We start from the raw sequence: 17,863 nt of genomic DNA, 5'->3' as shown, positions 1-17,863 counted from the left end.
ATGCATGAACAAACAACCGTTCTTTCCGCATGGTGTTTTAACGTGACAGGCACCGAAATGCTTCCGCAGACACTTCCGACACAACTTCTGCTCCTTTACAACTGTCCAACGGGCTCCGATTGTCATGTTGAGGAATTTACCACACGTCTCTGGACCGCTGCATTCCTCCAGACATACAGCGCAACCTTTCGGAACTGGTACCGATCGAGTCTTCGTGGCGAATTCTTCGGTGGGGTTGCTATCCGAGTGTACGTTGAGGTAGTTATCCTCCTTTCGACCGCGTCTCTCCGATTTCGTGACACCGATGGATGGAATCGTGACTACGCTGGCTGCTTCCACCAACTTTCCCAGCCAATCTCCAAAGTCTGACAAGGTGACTCTATCCAGCGTCTGCCGGTGGTACGCCCAGTTGAGCCTTACAGCAGGTGGCAATCTTTCCGTCAACTCTTGCAGTAAAGCTACGTTGCAGAGATACTCGTCGAGACCCGATGCCTTGATGGTGGCACAGAAGCAACTCCGAAATCGATCAATGTGTTCAGCTTTTCTGCTTTCGGTGGTGGCATCTCCCGAATCTTGCTAACCAGCGAATGCACGATGATCTCGGGCCTTCCAAACAGCGTCCTCAGTGTAGCGATAACACCTGGCAAGTTTGAAGGATGCAGCAGTCGACAACGCACCGCTTCCAAAACTCGTCCTTTAAGGCATCGTTGAAGCCGTAGAAGATTTTCTTCGTCGCTGTATCCACAGATTCGAGTAGAGTTCTCGTAGCTTGCGAAGAATAGGGGCCACTCTTCAGGATTTCCTGTGAAGCTCGGAAGTTCCTTACTAACAGCTTGGCGCGCTGAAACCTGGCTTTGGTTAAGTGTAGAGGCACCAAACAGATTACTCCGATTTGTTGGATGAAACGCGTTCACCTGAGGGTTGAGTCCGGATGCACCTTGAGCTGCACCTCCGTCGAACGCTCCAAACCGTTGAAGAAGCTGACTTTTCTCCTCCAAATGTCTCCTTTCTAACGCTTGCTTCTCCTCAAGCAACTGTAGCTCCTGTACCAGAACATTTCCCGCTTGGTCGGTACCGTTCACATGAACTTGCGGAACCGGATTGCCCGTTAAGCTCGCTGTTGGTCCTCCTTCGAACGCGTCCACTACTCGATGACGAGCCTCAATCCGTTCCCGTACACGTCGCTCGGTATCCTCCATTTCCTGTTCGTATTTTTCCCGTTGCTCTCTGAAGGCCCTGTATCGGTGCTCGTCTTTCTCCTTCATGACCCGTTCGAACTCCTTCAGCTGGTTATTCAACTTCTTCTGGTTGAAATCGTCATTTTTGCGCGCCGTCAATATGCCGTCAGAGAAGTTTTACAAAATGTTACTGCGCTTCTATTGATGTTTTCAGTTCAAAGATTAAACCCCTTAATAGTGAGAAAGAAAATTTATTTTTTCAACTATTCAATATACAGGGTTGGTGTTTTGCTTCGAAGTACATCGTACATGTTTCACAGTTAATCGAACCTAGAATCTAGTTTATGGTTGACACTAATCACACACACAAAATCAGCTTATTTGGTTTAATGACAGCCGAGAAACAGCGGTGGGTGGACCACCCACCGCATAAGAGTAGGGTCTACTATAGATTTTACACGACATGCATCTAAAGTAAAACAATAATGAAATATTTCTGCTCAAACATTCACCAATTTCCCATTCAATAAATCAAGCTTTCAAACACGTTCTAAAGCTCAACCTGTTTTCACCACCCACTGAAAGCTTTAGCTGAGCTCTCACAAACGTTGCCTACATGCACAGATTCTCTCATCTCACCTCTCTCCCTCTTTCTCTGTCTCTCTTTTCCAGATCCCACGTGGCACAACGGATTCGATGGTAACGGTCGACTGGGAAAATGGCTTCGTCGAGGTATCCGCCAAGCTCAATCGAAACGTTTCACAAGTATTGTCCTTCATTAGAACCGGTTAAGACAGTTTTAAATATCCTCGCTGTTTTTCGCCTACAGGTATTCAAGGAACTGCTCGCCCAGGCCAAAATAACCTACAATCTGAGTCCGGCACTGCGCCGGAGGCGGCGCCAATCGCTGCCCCAGCAAGCCAGTGGCGGAGGCGGAACCGCTCCGTCCACCCCATCGCAAAACGTCCCCTCTGCATCGGTGCATGTCCCCTCTGCCGCCCAGCTGGCACATCTACAGCAAATCCAGGAGAAAAGCCTCGGCGGAAAACGAAATTCGTGCATTTTGTCTTAATAGAAGCAAACGGTAAAATTACACTTCAACACAATATGCTCGGCTGGGAGTGATTTCCCTGGTCGATGCAAAAACACAGCACTCTATATATTTGGATGAAAACATTTCTGTCTCCGTCAAAGCGTGTAAATCACAACCAAATTGTATTTATTCGGTGTAATGAAACATAAATCGTGAACACTTTGTTATATTGCAGTCATTAGAAAAGAAAAATCAGTAAAATTAGTAAATGAAAAACGCGTGATTAGGTAAAAGTTGTAAAGTAGCGATGTGGAATAATACGGGTAATCCAAACAAACAAACAGAACACAAACGCAGAAAACCAAGGGAATTCAATTTTCAACCAAGCAGGATAACAAACAAAAATACAAAACAGTCGAGCTGAGCTGAGATCGAACGAATTTCATTCCCAAGCAGATCCTATAACAAATTTTGTTCTAAATTAATGGATAAGTTTTACGAGGGTTTGCTATTCAAATGTTGGTTTCTTCCATAACTTAATCCATTTCAACAAAACAATGAACAAATATATAGCATAGTAGAAGCAAAGTTAATTGTAACTAACAATAGTTGTTGAAAAGATTGCCTATTTTACCAAACTTCTCTACTACAATTTAAAATAAACAACAATTTAAATTTTTCTCGGATTCGAATCTTATTCCAAACGCACACAGTCACTTTACGAAAGCAAAATTCAATCTATTGTCCCGTTTTTTCGCACTACTTACACAACATTTACAAAAAAACATTGAAGTTGTATAAAATAACACATGTTCTAACTGCGATGCAATAAAAATGAAAATCCAGAAAAAAAACTGGTATGAGACAAAAACAAATGTTACGTTCACAAGCGTGACACGCACGAAAGAAGGTCATTGCTATATCTTATTGATAAAAAATGGAAATAAATGAAAACACCACGATAAGTTAATGGTTAAGTAAAGGGATAATGATATAAAAAAACGCTGATCCAACAGCAGTACATACTAGTTGTTATACATTCTATCCATAAATCTAAATACAAGACCTATGCATATAGCCTCCATTTTTGAACGCAAGCTGAATACTATTTAACAATGTTACTTTTTGCCGTGTGTTTATCACACATACATGACTTACAATGTGCTAAATTAGTGAAAATATTATCTAGGCGTTGACCATTTAACACGCAAACACGCAAACATACACACAGACACACACACATACACAAACATTAAAAAAATGAATAACTAGAATGTAAGTAAGGAGCAAACAAAACAAAAACGTGCAATGCGAGATGAAATTGATAAAGCAAAGGTAGGGTCAGGAACCACAATCTTTTATAAATAGGAAGCAGAAGGGACAAGTCCGGCTTCCTAGGAGGTGGCACTAGGGGAAATAAGACAAAACACGAAGTTACTGTAGAATGATTATGATGGATCAATAAAATGTGGATGGTTAAAAGAAACATTTCCGAGGGATTCGTTTTTTTTTATATATTAATTCGATGGAATGGTACCGGAAAACGGTTAAATTACAATTTTCCTGCTTATTGTAGATAATTGGCACGAGTATTCACGATGCATATGATTTGAGTGAACCTTTTGAACTTAATTCAAGATCTCAAACCTGATAAAAAGGTATAAGCAAGGATTATGTTTCCTTTGTTAAACAAATATTCAAATGACCCGCCCACGCAAACTAATACCGATAGGGAAATGTTTCCCCAACAATATAGTGGAGTTAGATTGCGTGTTAGTTCGATTTGGTGAATTTTCCAAGGGGTAAGTCACTCAGCACAGTATGCCGAAAGTTTATTCGGCACAGCTTGGGCACAATCTTGAAGGCATTGGATGGTTTATTAAATAAAATGGGAGCACTGCTGGACAGCTGTCATTGAAGTCTGCCGGCGCATTTCAGAAAAATACTCGGTTCACATTTAAATTCGAAATGTAGGCTTCCGAGGGCTGTCGATTGCTATCGATGCCGGTCACAAGTCTTTCAGCTACTACGCAAATGGAGTGTACTACGAACTGGAATGCATGAACAATTTGGATGGATTGGATCATGCCAGTGCACTATGGGCAAAAATGGGTCCAAAATTACCCAAAATTCAATATCTCAACAGCACGCTGAATTCCGGCCATGAAAAACGACTTTCCGAAGGAAAATCGTCCGGGGAATCGATTGCACGTGGTCCCATAGACCGGAGAACCTTGTAGGTATGTGTTTTGGACCATTTTACCCCATTTTCCCAAACTTTTTAGAGGAAATGTTTTTTCACAGCTCTATTTTTCATAAAACATAAGCATTGCAGGCAGCCTTTGGGGTCATTCAAACAATCGCATCGTTCAACATTTTTATGAATTAAAATAAATTTAGCAAGGGTTCACTTTTACCCCTTACTCCCCTATAAAGTGTACCCCGTATTCCCCTTATATCTCATGAACTGTTGTTTAAAGACATAGTATTCTAAAACCATGCATAAAGTGCTTATGTTTTACGAAAAATAGAGCTGTGAAAAAACATTTCCTCCAAAAAGTAGGGGAAAATGGGGTAAAATGGTACAAAACACATACCTACAAGGCTCTCCGGTCTATGAGACTACGTGCAATCAATTCCCCGGACGATTTTCCTTCGGAAAGTCGTTTTTCATGGCCGGAATTCAGCGTGCTGTTGAGATATTGAATTTTGGGTAATTTTGGACCCATTTTTGCCCATAGTGCAGTGGTGGCGGTTAGATACGAAAAACTCAAAAGAGAAGATTACTGGCTAATCAAGAACTCCTGGTTCAACTACTGGGGCAACGATGGACATGAAGGGTGAAGGGTAACAACTGTTTCCTTACCACCGATTCGACGTATGTAAATTTGAACTATTTTCACGGCACAATCACACGGAATTGTTATTGCTTCCACTCAACTTACAACATACTCAAATTCTCCCGGAACTCCAACCCGATGGCAAAGCCGAACGTCTTAGCTTGGATCCTCCTTCATGGCATAATCCATTTTGAAGTGGAAAACCTCCGAGAGCTTCTTGCCCGGAATCATCACTCAGCAGTTCAGATTGAGCAGAAAGGTGTAGTGCTTCTGAATCGTTTCCGTCGGATTGACCAGCAACGTTCGAACGACATTGGAGCATAGGACTTGTAACGCGCACCCAGAGCACAGATGATCGATCCGAAGTGCAAATAGTTCTTGTCGCTGAATGTACTGAACTTCAAGCTGTAATTGCCGCCCGATTGGATAATCGCCGGGTGGCACATGTCCAACTAGTTGGTATCGGAGACAAACCTTTTGTCCGTCAGAGCCTGCTCGACACCCTCCGACAGTTTTGCAAGTTTTACTTTCTTTTCAGCATCGATAATCTCCATGATGTGATCCTTGATGTACTTGTTGAATACGTCTACCGTCACCAGGCAGGCCTTCTTGATGGTGATAACCTCGGAGTCCTCCTTAGAGCACATGATGTACCCGATTGGGACGCTGATGTCCATCGTGTTGAAGCTCTTGTCCTTGACGAAGGCTCGCCACGATTCACATAATTCACCCGAGAAGTTCTCCTTGGAGAAGACACCCAACATTTTGCCATCCTTGGATCTCTTGATCGCCTCCAGCAGCTTTTCAAAATTGACCTTGTCTTTGTCGTTCTTATCCTAAGCCAGCAGCTTAACCGACGGAATACCCTCCTCACCGTCCTTCTCGAGTTGCTTCAAGAAGTAGATCTTCTTGCTGATCAGGAAAAAGATGGACTTTTCTCACAGCACCGTAATCGTATCTGTCAGTTCGTACCCCAGCAGCCAGGTCGGCAGTGAGGTGGATTTGCTGTAATGGTTTCCTCGTCTACGCCGACCGCCGTCAGAATGCAATCCGCCTTCTGTAGCGAATGATCATGGGAAAACTCTGGTTACATCCAGTTGGCGTAGAGGCGTTTTATTCGTCGGTAGAAAGAATCCTTATCGAGCACGATTTTCGACATTTTCGAGGCCGTTCTGAATGCAAACCAAAACATTCAAGCTGTCAGAAATACCGGGTTTCCAAATATGCCATAATATTTGTATTTTACAAACAATCGCAGCTTGCTCTATGACCGGTACAATCGGCACACCTGCGGTACACTGAAAAAAGTGTTGACACAAGATTGGTGTGTGGAGTGACCTACCCCTTGGCATAGACAAATCCAGACTTGATATTCTATAACAGCCAGATTTTTTCAAAAAATCACTTAGCAACCCTGTTCGGCAAAGCAAAGGTACCTTGGTAGGAATAATTTATGGCACAGCTAAAGCATTCGGTACAGATTAAGGTGTGCAGAGTTGAATACCCCTTGATTTAAACCACTTTTCCAAAAAACTATTCTGAAATAAATACTAAATCATATTTTGGTTAAAAATCTATTAAATTCATTACCAACTGTTTAATTCACGACACTGGGGATCCGTCGAAACCTAACCCGTTCCAGCAAGTAAAATAAAGGGAACTCGCGACAGCGACTTATTTGGAAAAAGTTTTCGGACCTTTCGAGTGGACGAGTAAAGAACACGCGCGTGGGTACGTTTTGTACTTTCCGTGGTTTGTATTTCAACTAACTATTATAAAGCAACTCTAACTGCTACCTTCATGGCGTAAATGTGTTGTGTGTGGAAACAATGGATATGTGAATGTGTGTAGAAATAATTGATAGGCATATCATTTCCTGCTATCAGTAACGAGGTAAACTGTGGTAAACAGTAGTGGGATTCTAGTGTGTATTACTTCTCAACCCTACACTGGTATTCAAAAAGAACAGAAATAAATTCACTTCTGCGACACACCGGGCCCCGTTGAAACCGTCCGTTTCAACATTATGGTTGTAGCTGCTCATCTGTTGGCGGACGATCTTCAGTAGTGATGTCATCGACTGCGGAATCTATCGGCAGTATTTTGATCTCCGTCACTGCTCGTTTGTAGAGTCCACGGCCCGTTCGTCCAAGAACCACTCTCACTAGCCCGTCGTGACCGGCATACGTCTCCATGACTCTTCCAAGATTCCACATGAATGAGGGAAGGTTATCTTGCTTGAGCAAGACTAAGGCTCCAACCTGAATGTTTGTGGTTGCCCTTTTCCACTTGGACCGCTGGTGGAGCTGGCTGATGTAGTCTCTGGACCACCTGTTCCAAAAATCTTGGACAGAGCGACGCATTGTCTGTAAACGAGAAAGCCGGTTCGTGGTGATGTTAGTGACATCCGGTTCAGGGATTGAAAACATTGGTTCCCCGATCAGGAAGTGTCCGGGCGTCAAAACAGCAAAGTCATCTGGGTGGTCCGTTTTGGGTGTGACAGGCCTGGAGTTTAGGATGCTCTCGATGTGAATTGTTGCCGTGGAAAATTCGTCCAAGGTAAAGGAATGTCCTCCAAAAATACGACGAAAGTGAAATTTAAATGATTTCACCCCAGCCTCCCACAGACCCCCGAAGTGAGGATAACGAGCCGGAATGAAGCGGAAGCTTATTCCGGAATCGATGCAATAGTTCTTCCACTCATCCGACTTGTACTGGTCGAGGTACCGACGACGTAACGCGGCCAACTCGCGATCAGCCCCGACGAAAGCTGTCGCGTTATCGCAATGTAGCTCGATTAACCGGCCGCGTCGAGCTACGAAAAATACGTTTGATCGCGTTGATACACGTGGCGGTCGTAAGGTCAGGAACGATTTCGAAATGCACCGCTTTTACCACCAGGCAGACGAACACCGCGACGTACATTTTCACGTTTGCCCCCCTCCCATACAAAGGACGAACGTTGAATGGCCCGCAGTAATCAATGCCAGTTTTTGAGAAAACTCGCGATGGGACTACCCTGGCTACAGGTAGTGGTGCCATCTGTTGATGGTAATCAGCTGGCCGACAACGAAAGCATGTAACACAATTTCGTACCACCTTGCGAACCAGATCACGGCCTCGCAATGGCCAAAACCGCTGGCGAATGGTTGCCAGTAGCAAATTGGGACCAGAGTGTGCCGTCCTCAAGTGTAAGGACCGAGCAACTAAAGTGACGAACTGGTGATTTGCTGGTAATACTAGTGGATGTTTTGAATCAAAGGGACCAGCTATATTTTTCAGGCGACCGTCGATGCGAAGTAGACCCTGCTCATCGAGAAACACGTGCAAGTTCTTCAAGGGGGATTTGCTATCAAACTCATGTTTGTTATGTTGGAGTTGATGAATTTCTTTAGCAAAATTAGTTACCTGCGCTAGCCGTACCAGTGCTTTCAACGCCCCGTCCACCTCCGCTGGTCTTAAGTTTCCGGAAAATCGCTCAGCCTTTGGAAGCTGACAATTGTTGCTGAAACGGATACACATTGCCACTACTTTCAGCAGCTTTCCCAGCTCGGAATACCGTTCGAAGATGGAATCGTCGACTGCAACTGCTGCTGTCCCATATGCCCTAGCCGTATGTAGTCCTCCATGAACTTATTATACTCGTCTCGTAGCTCGTTGTCCTTGGCGAACCGTTTCTCCATCAATGAAAAGCGATTTAGCGCCGACTTGCAGGAATCACCCAGTAGTGAAATCAGAGATTCTCTAAATGGTAATCGCACCACATAACGTCCACTTTCATCCCGTGACACGGTGCGATTGAAATGGTCTTCGACGTACTGTTCCTCTTGTGTCAGAGTCTTTCCTACGTCGAAATCCTCAACCTCCCACAATCGTTCGAGCTGGGAGTTGAGATCTTGGTTCGTGGTCACGTGGCACACCACCGTCTCGAAAGCCTGGGTTGTAGCCTTCCCAGAGACGACGTATCCTAATACTGTTTTCTGTGATATAGGACATTGATCAGCTAGCGTTATTTGTTGGGAATGGAGAAGGGTATAAAATAGTTCCGCTCCAATAATGAGATCTACCCCGTGACAGATATTAAATCTCGGATCGGCCAAGGGTAGGTTGCGAGGAACATTCCAACGAGAGATATCGACATTGCGGCTGGGAAGACTCACTGTTAATCGGGGTAACACTAGGCATTCGAGCTGTTGTTCGAAACCCCCGAAACGAGATGCAAACGTAACATTTACTTTATAATGAACGTTTACGGTTGCTTGTCCGATTCCACTGACAGGAAGGTTGATGCGGGTGCGCTTTAGACCAAGTTTCTGGCACATTGATTCCGAAACAAAATTTGACTGTGAGCCACTGTCCAGCAGAGCCCGCGCAAAGTGATAGGTGTCATTTACATCGCGAACTCGAATAACAGCGGTTGATAGGAATATGGTGCTTTCACGAACGTTGCTCGATTGTGTCAGTGAGGTGGCTGGTTCTTGAAAGCAATGTTCAGATTCGAGATTGCCGGACGGAACTACCGACGACGCAGAGGGGGGCTTTTCGACCGTAACGACAGACGACGGATTGTTTCCCAAGACCGACGCACTTGCCTGGGGTAACGAACGCGCTAACACCACCGGTGGTGTATCCGTGACCGAATGCGAGATCTCTGTTTGAGTGGTGGTAGATGGTGCACGACAGATGACTGTACACGCCTGGGAAGTGCTGGGATATTGCACATCATTCGATACATCAACGACCGACGAAGCTGACGTTAACGGTGGAAGATGGAGCATGCTGTGATGCTTCTTTCCGCAGGTTCGACACATGCTACTACGGCAATCCTTTGCGATATGTCCACCTCGTAAACAATTGATGCACAAGCGATGTCGTTTGGCAAAATCAAGCCGGCTGTTAGGTGACAACGTTAGGAATGCCTCACACTGGATCAAGGAATGTGCTTGTTTGCAACTCAGACACTTTGTTACATTTTCAGAGGCAACGGGAGAGGAGGAAGTTTTGCGCTTGGACGATTTCATATGCACACTACCAGTTGGATTATACGCAGATTTACATTTCTGCAGTGTGCGTGACCTTTTGTGAATAAACTCGAAGAGATCTTCATATGTCGGTGTTTCTTCCTCCTTACACTGAGTCTCCCAATCCATCAGTGATTTCTCGTCTAATAGACTACTAAGGCGTTCAACTAAAAAGGAGTTCCAATGAGCATTTTCTTCCTCGAGCTTGTTGAGAATTCCGACGTGATGATTGAACTCGTCAGCAAGCTCAGCCAGTGCAGTTGCCGACTCCTTCTTGATGGAACCAATTTTCAAGATGGCAGACATGTGCTGTTTGATAAGGAAGTTCGTATTCTCATAACGGTCGCATACGATCTTCCAAGCGATCAAGTAGTTGTCTGAAGTGATTGAAAGAGATGATATCAAGCGAGAAGCTTCACCCTTGAGAGAACTACGCAAGTAGTGGAGTTTTTGAACGTTCGACAGTTGAGTATTACCATGAATGACGGATTTGAATAAATCATGAAACTCTATCCACTCTTCGGGGTTCCCACGGAATTCCGGTATTTTGAGTTCTGGAAGTTTTACGGAGATGGTTTGAGGAGCAGGGGGTAGGGACGACGATGGTCTTAAGATTGGTGCTGGGTCGCGTTGAGGGAGTTTGCCAACAAGGGCTGCCTTCAGTTCGAAGTAATGGTTTTGAAACTGCTGGCGAGTTTCCGAAAACTCTTGTTGCTCGTCCTCGATTACTTCGATTTCATCTTGGACATCTTCAAACTTTTCCCAGAGCTCATCTAGTCGCTCTATTCTAATCGCTACCTGATTGACTTGCGTTACATCATACTCATCATTAAAGATCTGAATCAGTTCCGCCGATCCGAGAATATTGGTTCTACGACGTAAAAGGGTTTTGTGATGGAGGGTGCCCTTCCTCAGAGTTGATTTCTTGGGCAGCGTCATCGCAAATGCACCAACGAGATAAAAGGTACCCACCTGCTATTACTGCTTTCCTTACGTTTCACTCGACCACGTGCCTCTCTTAACCTCGTTTTCCAAACTGGCTTTGGTTTCGTGATTCTGACGACGTCCTTGTGGATCCCGTGATACCAACTGCTACTGATGACAAATCCGATGGCTTCGACGACAGGAGGGATGAATTTTCTGATTGCGATCAGAACAAATCGACAGTTGATTCGGCCCGGATGGCACCTGGTTCAGCAGCACGTGGACACACGTTTCCAATAATCGTTCGTTTTTTGGGATTTTCTTCACGGGTTTCGGCACCATTAGTTTAATTCACGACACTGGGGATCCGTCGAAACCTAACCCGTTCCAGCAAGTAAAATAAAAGGAACTCGCGACAGCGACTTATTTGGAAAAAGTTTTCGGACCTTTCGAGTGGACGAGTAAAGAACACGCGCGTGGGTACGTTTTGTACTTTCCGTGGTTTGTATTTCAACTAACTATTATAAAGCAACTCTAACTGCTACCTTCATGGCGTAAATGTGTTGTGTGTGGAAACAATGGATATGTGAATGTGTGTAGAAATAATTGATAGGCATATCATTTCCTGCTATCAGTAACGAGGTAAACTGTGGTAAACAGTAGTGGGATTCTAGTGTGTATTACTTCTCAACCCTACACTGGTATTCAAAAAGAACAGAAATAAATTCACTTCTGCGACACCAACCAAACATCACAATAATTACGGGAAGGGGGTGATAATTCGTTACATTCAGAGGGTGTTGTGAAGAAATTGTGACAATATGTGACAGAGGGGAGAGGGTGGTTAGTTTTGGGAAAATTTTGCATTACTTAATGAATGCTCCATAATCCAAGTAATACAAATTTATACATTTTTATTTTACATGCAAATTTACTGACAATGCTACTAATCCTGACACTAAAAAACACTAATTTTAAAAATATCTTGCACCAACTAAAATCATCGGCATTGTAGCTCAATGGTTACATATTTTTCTAGGCTGCAAATGTTTGGCATATATGCTAACAAAAAAAAACAAAAATACATATCTGCTACCAAACCCTATTAAATTCAAGACGGAAATCCTTCATGAGCATAGAATGATAGGATATCACAGCGTTTCATTACTACTCACACACTATGATATCAAACGTACACCGGAACCACGCGCTCCTGCATGTCCACACTACCTACTGAGGATCGATTTATTGTTTACACGCGATCACCCCTGGCAACGGTTGACAGGGATTCTTCCTCCACACACGATTCGCTTCTCACCGCTTACTACGCTCGCCCCGACAGGTACATACTCAGTTCAGGTTCAACCCACCAGTCGCGAGGGTCGTCGTCGGTCGCAAGGATTTACATTCGTGCGCTTATCGTGTGACAATGAGCATTGATGGTGGAAGTGTAATTAGTGCAATGCAGATTAGGTTCATTATCAACAAGTGCAGTGAAAATTAAGTTTAGAAAGTGAAGATTTTTTTGGAATTTCCCTACTCGGTCGCAGCATAAATCAAGTTTATCGACCGGCAATTATCCATAATTCATAAGCAGAGAGGGTGGTGTGAGAACTCGATATCATCGTGTGCATTATCTTTCCTTATGTTTGTGTTGGGATTGTTTATGTTTGGTTGTCAAGTGCCGACGACTGCTACCGGCGCGGAGGCAAGTGGGTGACGTCATCGTTGCAGGAATAAGGCGTGGAGCAAGTTAACCAAGTAGCTGTGCTGATTTTGGATATCTCAAAACCGAAAGGAGGAGAACAAATTGAAAATAATAGATATCAATTTGTCCGAGGGAATTCGTAAATGTCAATCATGGCTGCATGGCAGCAATCGAAAAGGTTGGTTGAAGCGTGTTTATTGATAATTTTCCAACAATGTTGGTTGTTATGTCTATAGGTACGAAAAAAAGGGTATATTTAGAGCTTAACTTTTTCACGAATCATCATCGATGCTTCCTTCAGTCCTTGTAAGTCCTTTCGGAAGGTGAACCAATTCATAGTCATGTTTTTATCATCGTGATTGTGATAGAGGCCGTTCAAATTCCTGGAAAAAAATTGTTAGAAATGTAGTTATTCTTTGAACCAAAACATTAGTCAAACTTACGCATTCATACAACTTTTGAACCACCAACCGCTTTGATAGAACTCCGCACATGATCCTCCCGAGTGTTGATCGTTATCCTGATCGTTCGTCGAAAACCGTACTCCGTTGGTCATACTTAGTGAATCCCCAGCATCACCATGCACATACTGCCCAACCGAAAGTTTGTATTTGGCTCCCTCGGTGTCCACGTTGAATCCGTCGTACAGAGCCATTTTGGATCTACCGTCAAAGTCCTTCAGCACCACCAGCAGCTCATGATCGCCCGATTTAGTGATCTTGTGAATCTTTTCCAATCCCATCCAGTGCTCCCCATCGGGTTCCCCAAATCCTTCCTTGTACTCCAGCCAGTTCCGATTAAAGTCTACCGATCCATCGAAACGCTTGTGGATCACGATCCAGCTGCCACCCAGGTACTGTTGCTCGCAGTAGGCTAGAAACGGAGGCGTGTTGACTGCTGGCGGTCGAATCATAAACATGTTGCTCAAGTCCGATGGGACCCCTCGGCAGGAATCGAAGTAGGCACCGGCTGAAATGGAGCAATCAGTGTTCACACAAATTCATTGAAATACACACAATATTCCAAATTAGGCTTACAATTTTGCCTAATGGCATCCTTCAGAACGAGAATCTTATCTGGAAAGGAAATGATCAAATGTGCATAGAATGAAATGATTAAACCAACCATGTAGGTACGTACCATCAAGTTCTAGCCACTTTGTATTCTCGGATCTTTGCAGCGCTACCATGTGTTCGCCAAACTTGCGTTCCATTCTATTCAGGAAAGGAAGAAACGAATACAAGCTAATAGGACGGGAAAACCCCGAATGCAAATGTACTTACCTTTCCTGCATTGCATCCAATCGCGACTCCAGTCGCTTCATAATTCTGCGTAAATTAAATGTTCTATTAGCTTAAAAGATCGTTAAGTCATCAAATTCGATATACTTATTCTCCAGTTGGTCAATTTTGGATGCCATAAGTTGATCTTGCGAGTAATAGACATTGGCGTTGCCCGGTAACAGTACTGCGCAAAATACATAACTCATTAGCAGAAGCTTGGCGCATTTGGTTGATCTCATCTTGACTGCTCGAAGGTTGGTTGGATACTGGCTGCTATGCTGTCTTGCTAGAAGCAGAATATATCCCATGAATCAATGTTGTTTTCGTTTCCTATGCACTGACCGGGGTGACGACGAATGCTTTCTTATCAAACAGTTTGTGTGCTGTGTCATAGTCTGATTAGTGTGAGAAGTGATTTCGAATGCGTTCATCGGTACATGTATGAATAGTTTAGTATAGATTGTTGCAGCTTGGACTTTGGGGAATTCGAAGTCAATCTTTGTCAGTGAAACACTCCAAGATTGGCCCAAGTCAAAGGCTTCAACGAATGATTCGTCTAGGTTTTCTGTCCAATTCAAGTGTGATCCTGTTAGATCCCAGAAGTAAGAAATCAATTCTATCTTAAACGCTGTTCAGACTGGAGAGTTATAACATGTTATAACGGTTGTCAAATAATTGCAACACAGAAACCACCATCAAGATAGCGCTATAACATGTTATAACTCTGTAGTCTGAACGTACTATTAGGATTGGTTGGACTTAGGAAAAATGTTATGCAGGCAAAATAAATTCTGTTTTTCAACACTGTCATAAAACAAATATCACAAAATTAATCTAATCATATTCTGATCAAATCGTGAACTTTCTTTGAACATCCGCTTTGTTCTCAAATTACTGCTTTTGAGCTTTATACCGCGTTCACATTACAGTCTATATCACGTAACATAGTCTGTCTTGCAATGAGCACTCATACATAGGATTTCCAGTGTAAACTAGATGTATGAGTGCTCATTGCAAGACAGTGTATATCACGTGATATACGCTGTAATGTGAACGGGGTATTACATTACAGCGTATATCACGTGATATATGCTGTCTTGCAATGAGCACTCATACATCTAGTTTTCACTGGAAATCCTATGTATGAGTGCTCATTGCAAGACAGCCAAGGGGTAGGTCACTTCGCACACCAATCTAGGGTCATCTTTTTTGTCAGTGTGCCACAAGTGTGCCGCAGGTGTGCCGATTGTGCCGGTCGTAGAGCAAACCGCGATTTTTTGTGAAATACCCAACCCGGCAACTCGGTATTTCTGACACCTTGAATGTTTTGGTTTGAAATCGTAAGGATAAATCGCTCTAGTGAAAGTGGCGGGTGTGTGAAATTGCTGTGTTTTGTGCTCCAATGATAATAAAAGTCGTGTGTATTCGGGTTAAATAATGCCCTCAAAGGCATACCAGCCTTTCGTGATGTGAAAAACATCGGTTTATCAGCGGCCGGAAAGCGTTGGAACCGGTGGGGAACATTTTTGGAGTCCAAAAATAGAGGATGATGAATATGAGCTCCGTACTTTGTTTTGTATGAGTTGCAGCATTCTTTGAATTAAGGGTATTAATGGGGTCTGATTAACTGCCTCTTTCTCTCGAGCCCTCGCTAGAACCTACATTTCGGATATAAATCCATACTTGCACCGAGAAGTGAACTGCTGGTCTGAGTTCCTCTGGTATATTCAATTAGAGGGTGTTCCTGCATAAACATTCAAATTAAACAGCACATAATGTTGTGAACAACTTCAATGACACTTGTCCATCAGTGCTCCAATTTTATTTACCACAATCCAATGCATACGAGACTGTGCCAAAGGTGTGCTGATGGATGTGCCCAAGCTGTGCCAAATCTAATTTCGGCACAATGTGCTGAGTGACTTACCCCAATCTTGGGTCATCTTTTTTGTCAATGTTCCGCAGGTGTGCCGATTGTGCCGCTCATAGCTGCTGCAAGCTGCGATTGTTTGCAAAATACCCATCCCGGTAACCCGGTATTTCTGACACCTTGAATGTTTTGGTTAGAAATCGCATGCAAAAATGTGATTGAGGATGACGCGAGAAGTGGCGGGTGTGCAAAATTGTGTTCATATGATAATAACATCCTATTTTTGTGGGTTTTTATAATGCTCTCATAGGCAGTCAAGAAACCTAGCCTTTCATGATGTGAAAAGCAACGGTTTATTAGCGGCCGGAAAGAGTTGGAACCGGTTAGGAACATTGTTAGAGACCGAATATAGAGGATGATGAATATGACTTCTGTAGTTTCTCTTGAGCCCACTCTAGAACTATTCAATTGGGTTGTTGAGTTTTGAAAAACATGCCGGTTTTTATACATCATCTGAAAGAGCTTCGTTTTCTGAGCACAAATATATTTTTATCGATCCCATAGGCATTCATCTTGATTTTTTTTTATTAATTACTTTATTTGTACAGGCTCAATCGAATAAACTTTACAGAGCCGTGTTATCATTTTCGTTATACATTATTGATGTCTTATATTATATATATAAGTTAAAGGAGCTGGACCGGATACTCGCGGTTGGCTCGAGGTTAGTGGAGATTTACATTTTTTTTTTGATGAGAAAAGGGAGAGGGAGGTTTGAAATGTAGTTTACGATACAAATATTTAATTAATCCTAAAACATGAACTAATTTCTATTCATCTTGAAAACAAACATAAAAACCCACACGTACAAAATACAAACTAAACACAACGTTAATCAAACTTACAATCTAATGTTAATATTCTTAAAGTAAACATATATGAGTTGCATAAACTCCAGATGGCGTCTAGCCGAAATATCCCGAACTGGAACGTTAGGTTGTCTACCGCGAGCCCGAAGGGAATCGTACAGCTCCGATCTGACTCCACGATGCTCAGCACAAGACCAAATAATATGATCGGCGTCTTGGTAACCTTGTCCACATTCACAGAGATTGCTGTCCCCCAGCCCAACACGGAACAAGTGAGCGTTTAACGAATAGTGATTGGACATGAGGTGAGACATCATACGAATGAAGTCTCGACCCGCATCCAACCCCTTGAACCAAGAACTCTTCGAAACCTTAGGGATGATTGAATATAGCCATCGTCCCAAACTCCCTTCACTCCATTTATTTTGCCAGCTGGCGAGGGACTGTTGACGATAAATGAAGAAAAATTCGTCGTAGGCGATTTGTCGATCGTAAATATCGCCTTCTATAGCGCCCACCTTAGCAAGTGAGTCAGCCATCTCATTGCCCGGAATCGAGCAATGAGATGGGACCCATGCAAAGGTGATGACAAAAGATCTTAAAGATAAAGCACTTAAAAGCTCTCGTATTTTCATGAGAAAATACGAGGAGTGCTTTACAGGCCTCATGGAGCGAATAGCCTCGACAGAACTGAGACTATCCGTAAAAATAAAAGAGTGATCTGGTGGAAGTGAGGCGATCGTTTCTAGCGTATAGTATATTGCCGCCAGCTCAGCAACATATACGGAACAAGGAGCTTGAAGCATTCGAGAGGCGCTACGAAATTCGTTAAAAATACCAAAACCAGCGGACGACTCTATTAGTGATCCATCTGTGAAGAACGATCTTGCGGAATCAACTTGGCCAAACTTTGCAGCGTAAATTGACGGAACAATCATGGAACGATGATGTTCTGGGATCCCACGAATCTCCCGCGTCATAGATAAATCAAAACTAACTGAATTGCCGAAGTCGGAGAAGCATACACGATGAGGATTATGCTGTGAAGGGCTGACATCCAGTGTTATGTACACGTAGTACAATGTCATAAAACGAGTTTGAGGGTTTAGCTCAAGAAGCTTCTCAAAGTTTGCAATT

At 43.4% G+C, this 17,863-nt stretch overlaps 4 protein-coding genes across 4 annotated transcripts in view; 2 read left to right on the top strand and 2 right to left on the bottom strand.

Annotated features, from left to right (window-relative positions):
• Positions 1–2,463, top strand: part of LOC135704716 (GTP-binding protein Di-Ras1) — a 457,174-nt gene extending 454,711 nt beyond the window's left edge. Inside the window, exons 6-7 of the mRNA XM_065226199.1 lie at positions 1,851–1,943; positions 2,008–2,463. Of these exons, the coding sequence (XP_065082271.1) occupies positions 1,851–1,943; positions 2,008–2,250 (336 nt within the window). The 3' untranslated portion in view covers positions 2,251–2,463. The remainder of the gene's footprint in view (positions 1–1,850; positions 1,944–2,007) is intronic.
• A 6,121-nt stretch (positions 2,464–8,584) lies between these two features.
• Positions 8,585–11,011, bottom strand: LOC135704726 (uncharacterized). The gene is made up of 2 exons (XM_065226210.1): positions 9,212–11,011; positions 8,585–9,031 (listed from the first exon to the last, which is right to left on the bottom strand). Exons 1-2 carry the CDS (start codon positions 11,009–11,011, stop codon positions 8,585–8,587), a joined length of 2,247 nt encoding a protein of 748 aa, XP_065082282.1.
• Positions 11,012–12,541: 1,530 nt separating this feature from the next.
• Positions 12,542–17,863, top strand: part of LOC135704700 (uncharacterized) — a 169,739-nt gene continuing 164,417 nt past the window's right edge. Inside the window, exon 1 of the mRNA XM_065226182.1 lies at positions 12,542–12,882. The gene's annotated coding sequence lies outside the window, so the exon portion shown is untranslated. The remainder of the gene's footprint in view (positions 12,883–17,863) is intronic.
• On the bottom strand, positions 12,920–14,241 carry LOC135704709 (angiopoietin-related protein 6-like). Its single transcript, XM_065226192.1, has 6 exons — positions 14,093–14,241; positions 13,988–14,032; positions 13,845–13,918; positions 13,742–13,780; positions 13,148–13,673; positions 12,920–13,087 (listed from the first exon to the last, which is right to left on the bottom strand). Exons 1-6 carry the CDS (start codon positions 14,224–14,226, stop codon positions 12,961–12,963), a joined length of 945 nt encoding a protein of 314 aa, XP_065082264.1. The 5' UTR covers positions 14,227–14,241; the 3' UTR covers positions 12,920–12,960.

The sequence above is a fragment of the Ochlerotatus camptorhynchus genome, unplaced genomic scaffold (genome assembly GCF_037179485.1).
Source record: "Ochlerotatus camptorhynchus isolate MF236.1 unplaced genomic scaffold, CSIRO-AGI_Acam_v1.1 ptg000246l, whole genome shotgun sequence".
NCBI lineage: Eukaryota > Metazoa > Arthropoda > Insecta > Diptera > Culicidae > Ochlerotatus > Ochlerotatus camptorhynchus.
The sequence above is the reverse complement of the archived record's forward strand: the minus strand, read 5'-3'. Positions and strand labels throughout refer to the sequence as shown.

Coding starts and splice junctions, on each gene's coding strand:
- LOC135704726 (XM_065226210.1), bottom strand. CDS start 11,011: ATGACGCTGCCCAAGAAATCAACTCTGAGGAAGGGCACCCTCCATCAC. Junction 9,032..9,211: donor TAGTGTTACCCCGATTAACA/GTGAGTCTTCCC, acceptor CCTATATCACAG/AAAACAGTATTAGGATACGT.
- LOC135704709 (XM_065226192.1), bottom strand. CDS start 14,226: ATGAGATCAACCAAATGCGCCAAGCTTCTGCTAATGAGTTATGTATTT. Junction 13,674..13,741: donor GGATGCCATTAGGCAAAATT/GTAAGCCTAATT, acceptor GCTCCATTTCAG/CCGGTGCCTACTTCGATTCC. Junction 13,088..13,147: donor TTCAAAAGTTGTATGAATGC/GTAAGTTTGACT, acceptor ATTTTTTTCCAG/GAATTTGAACGGCCTCTATC.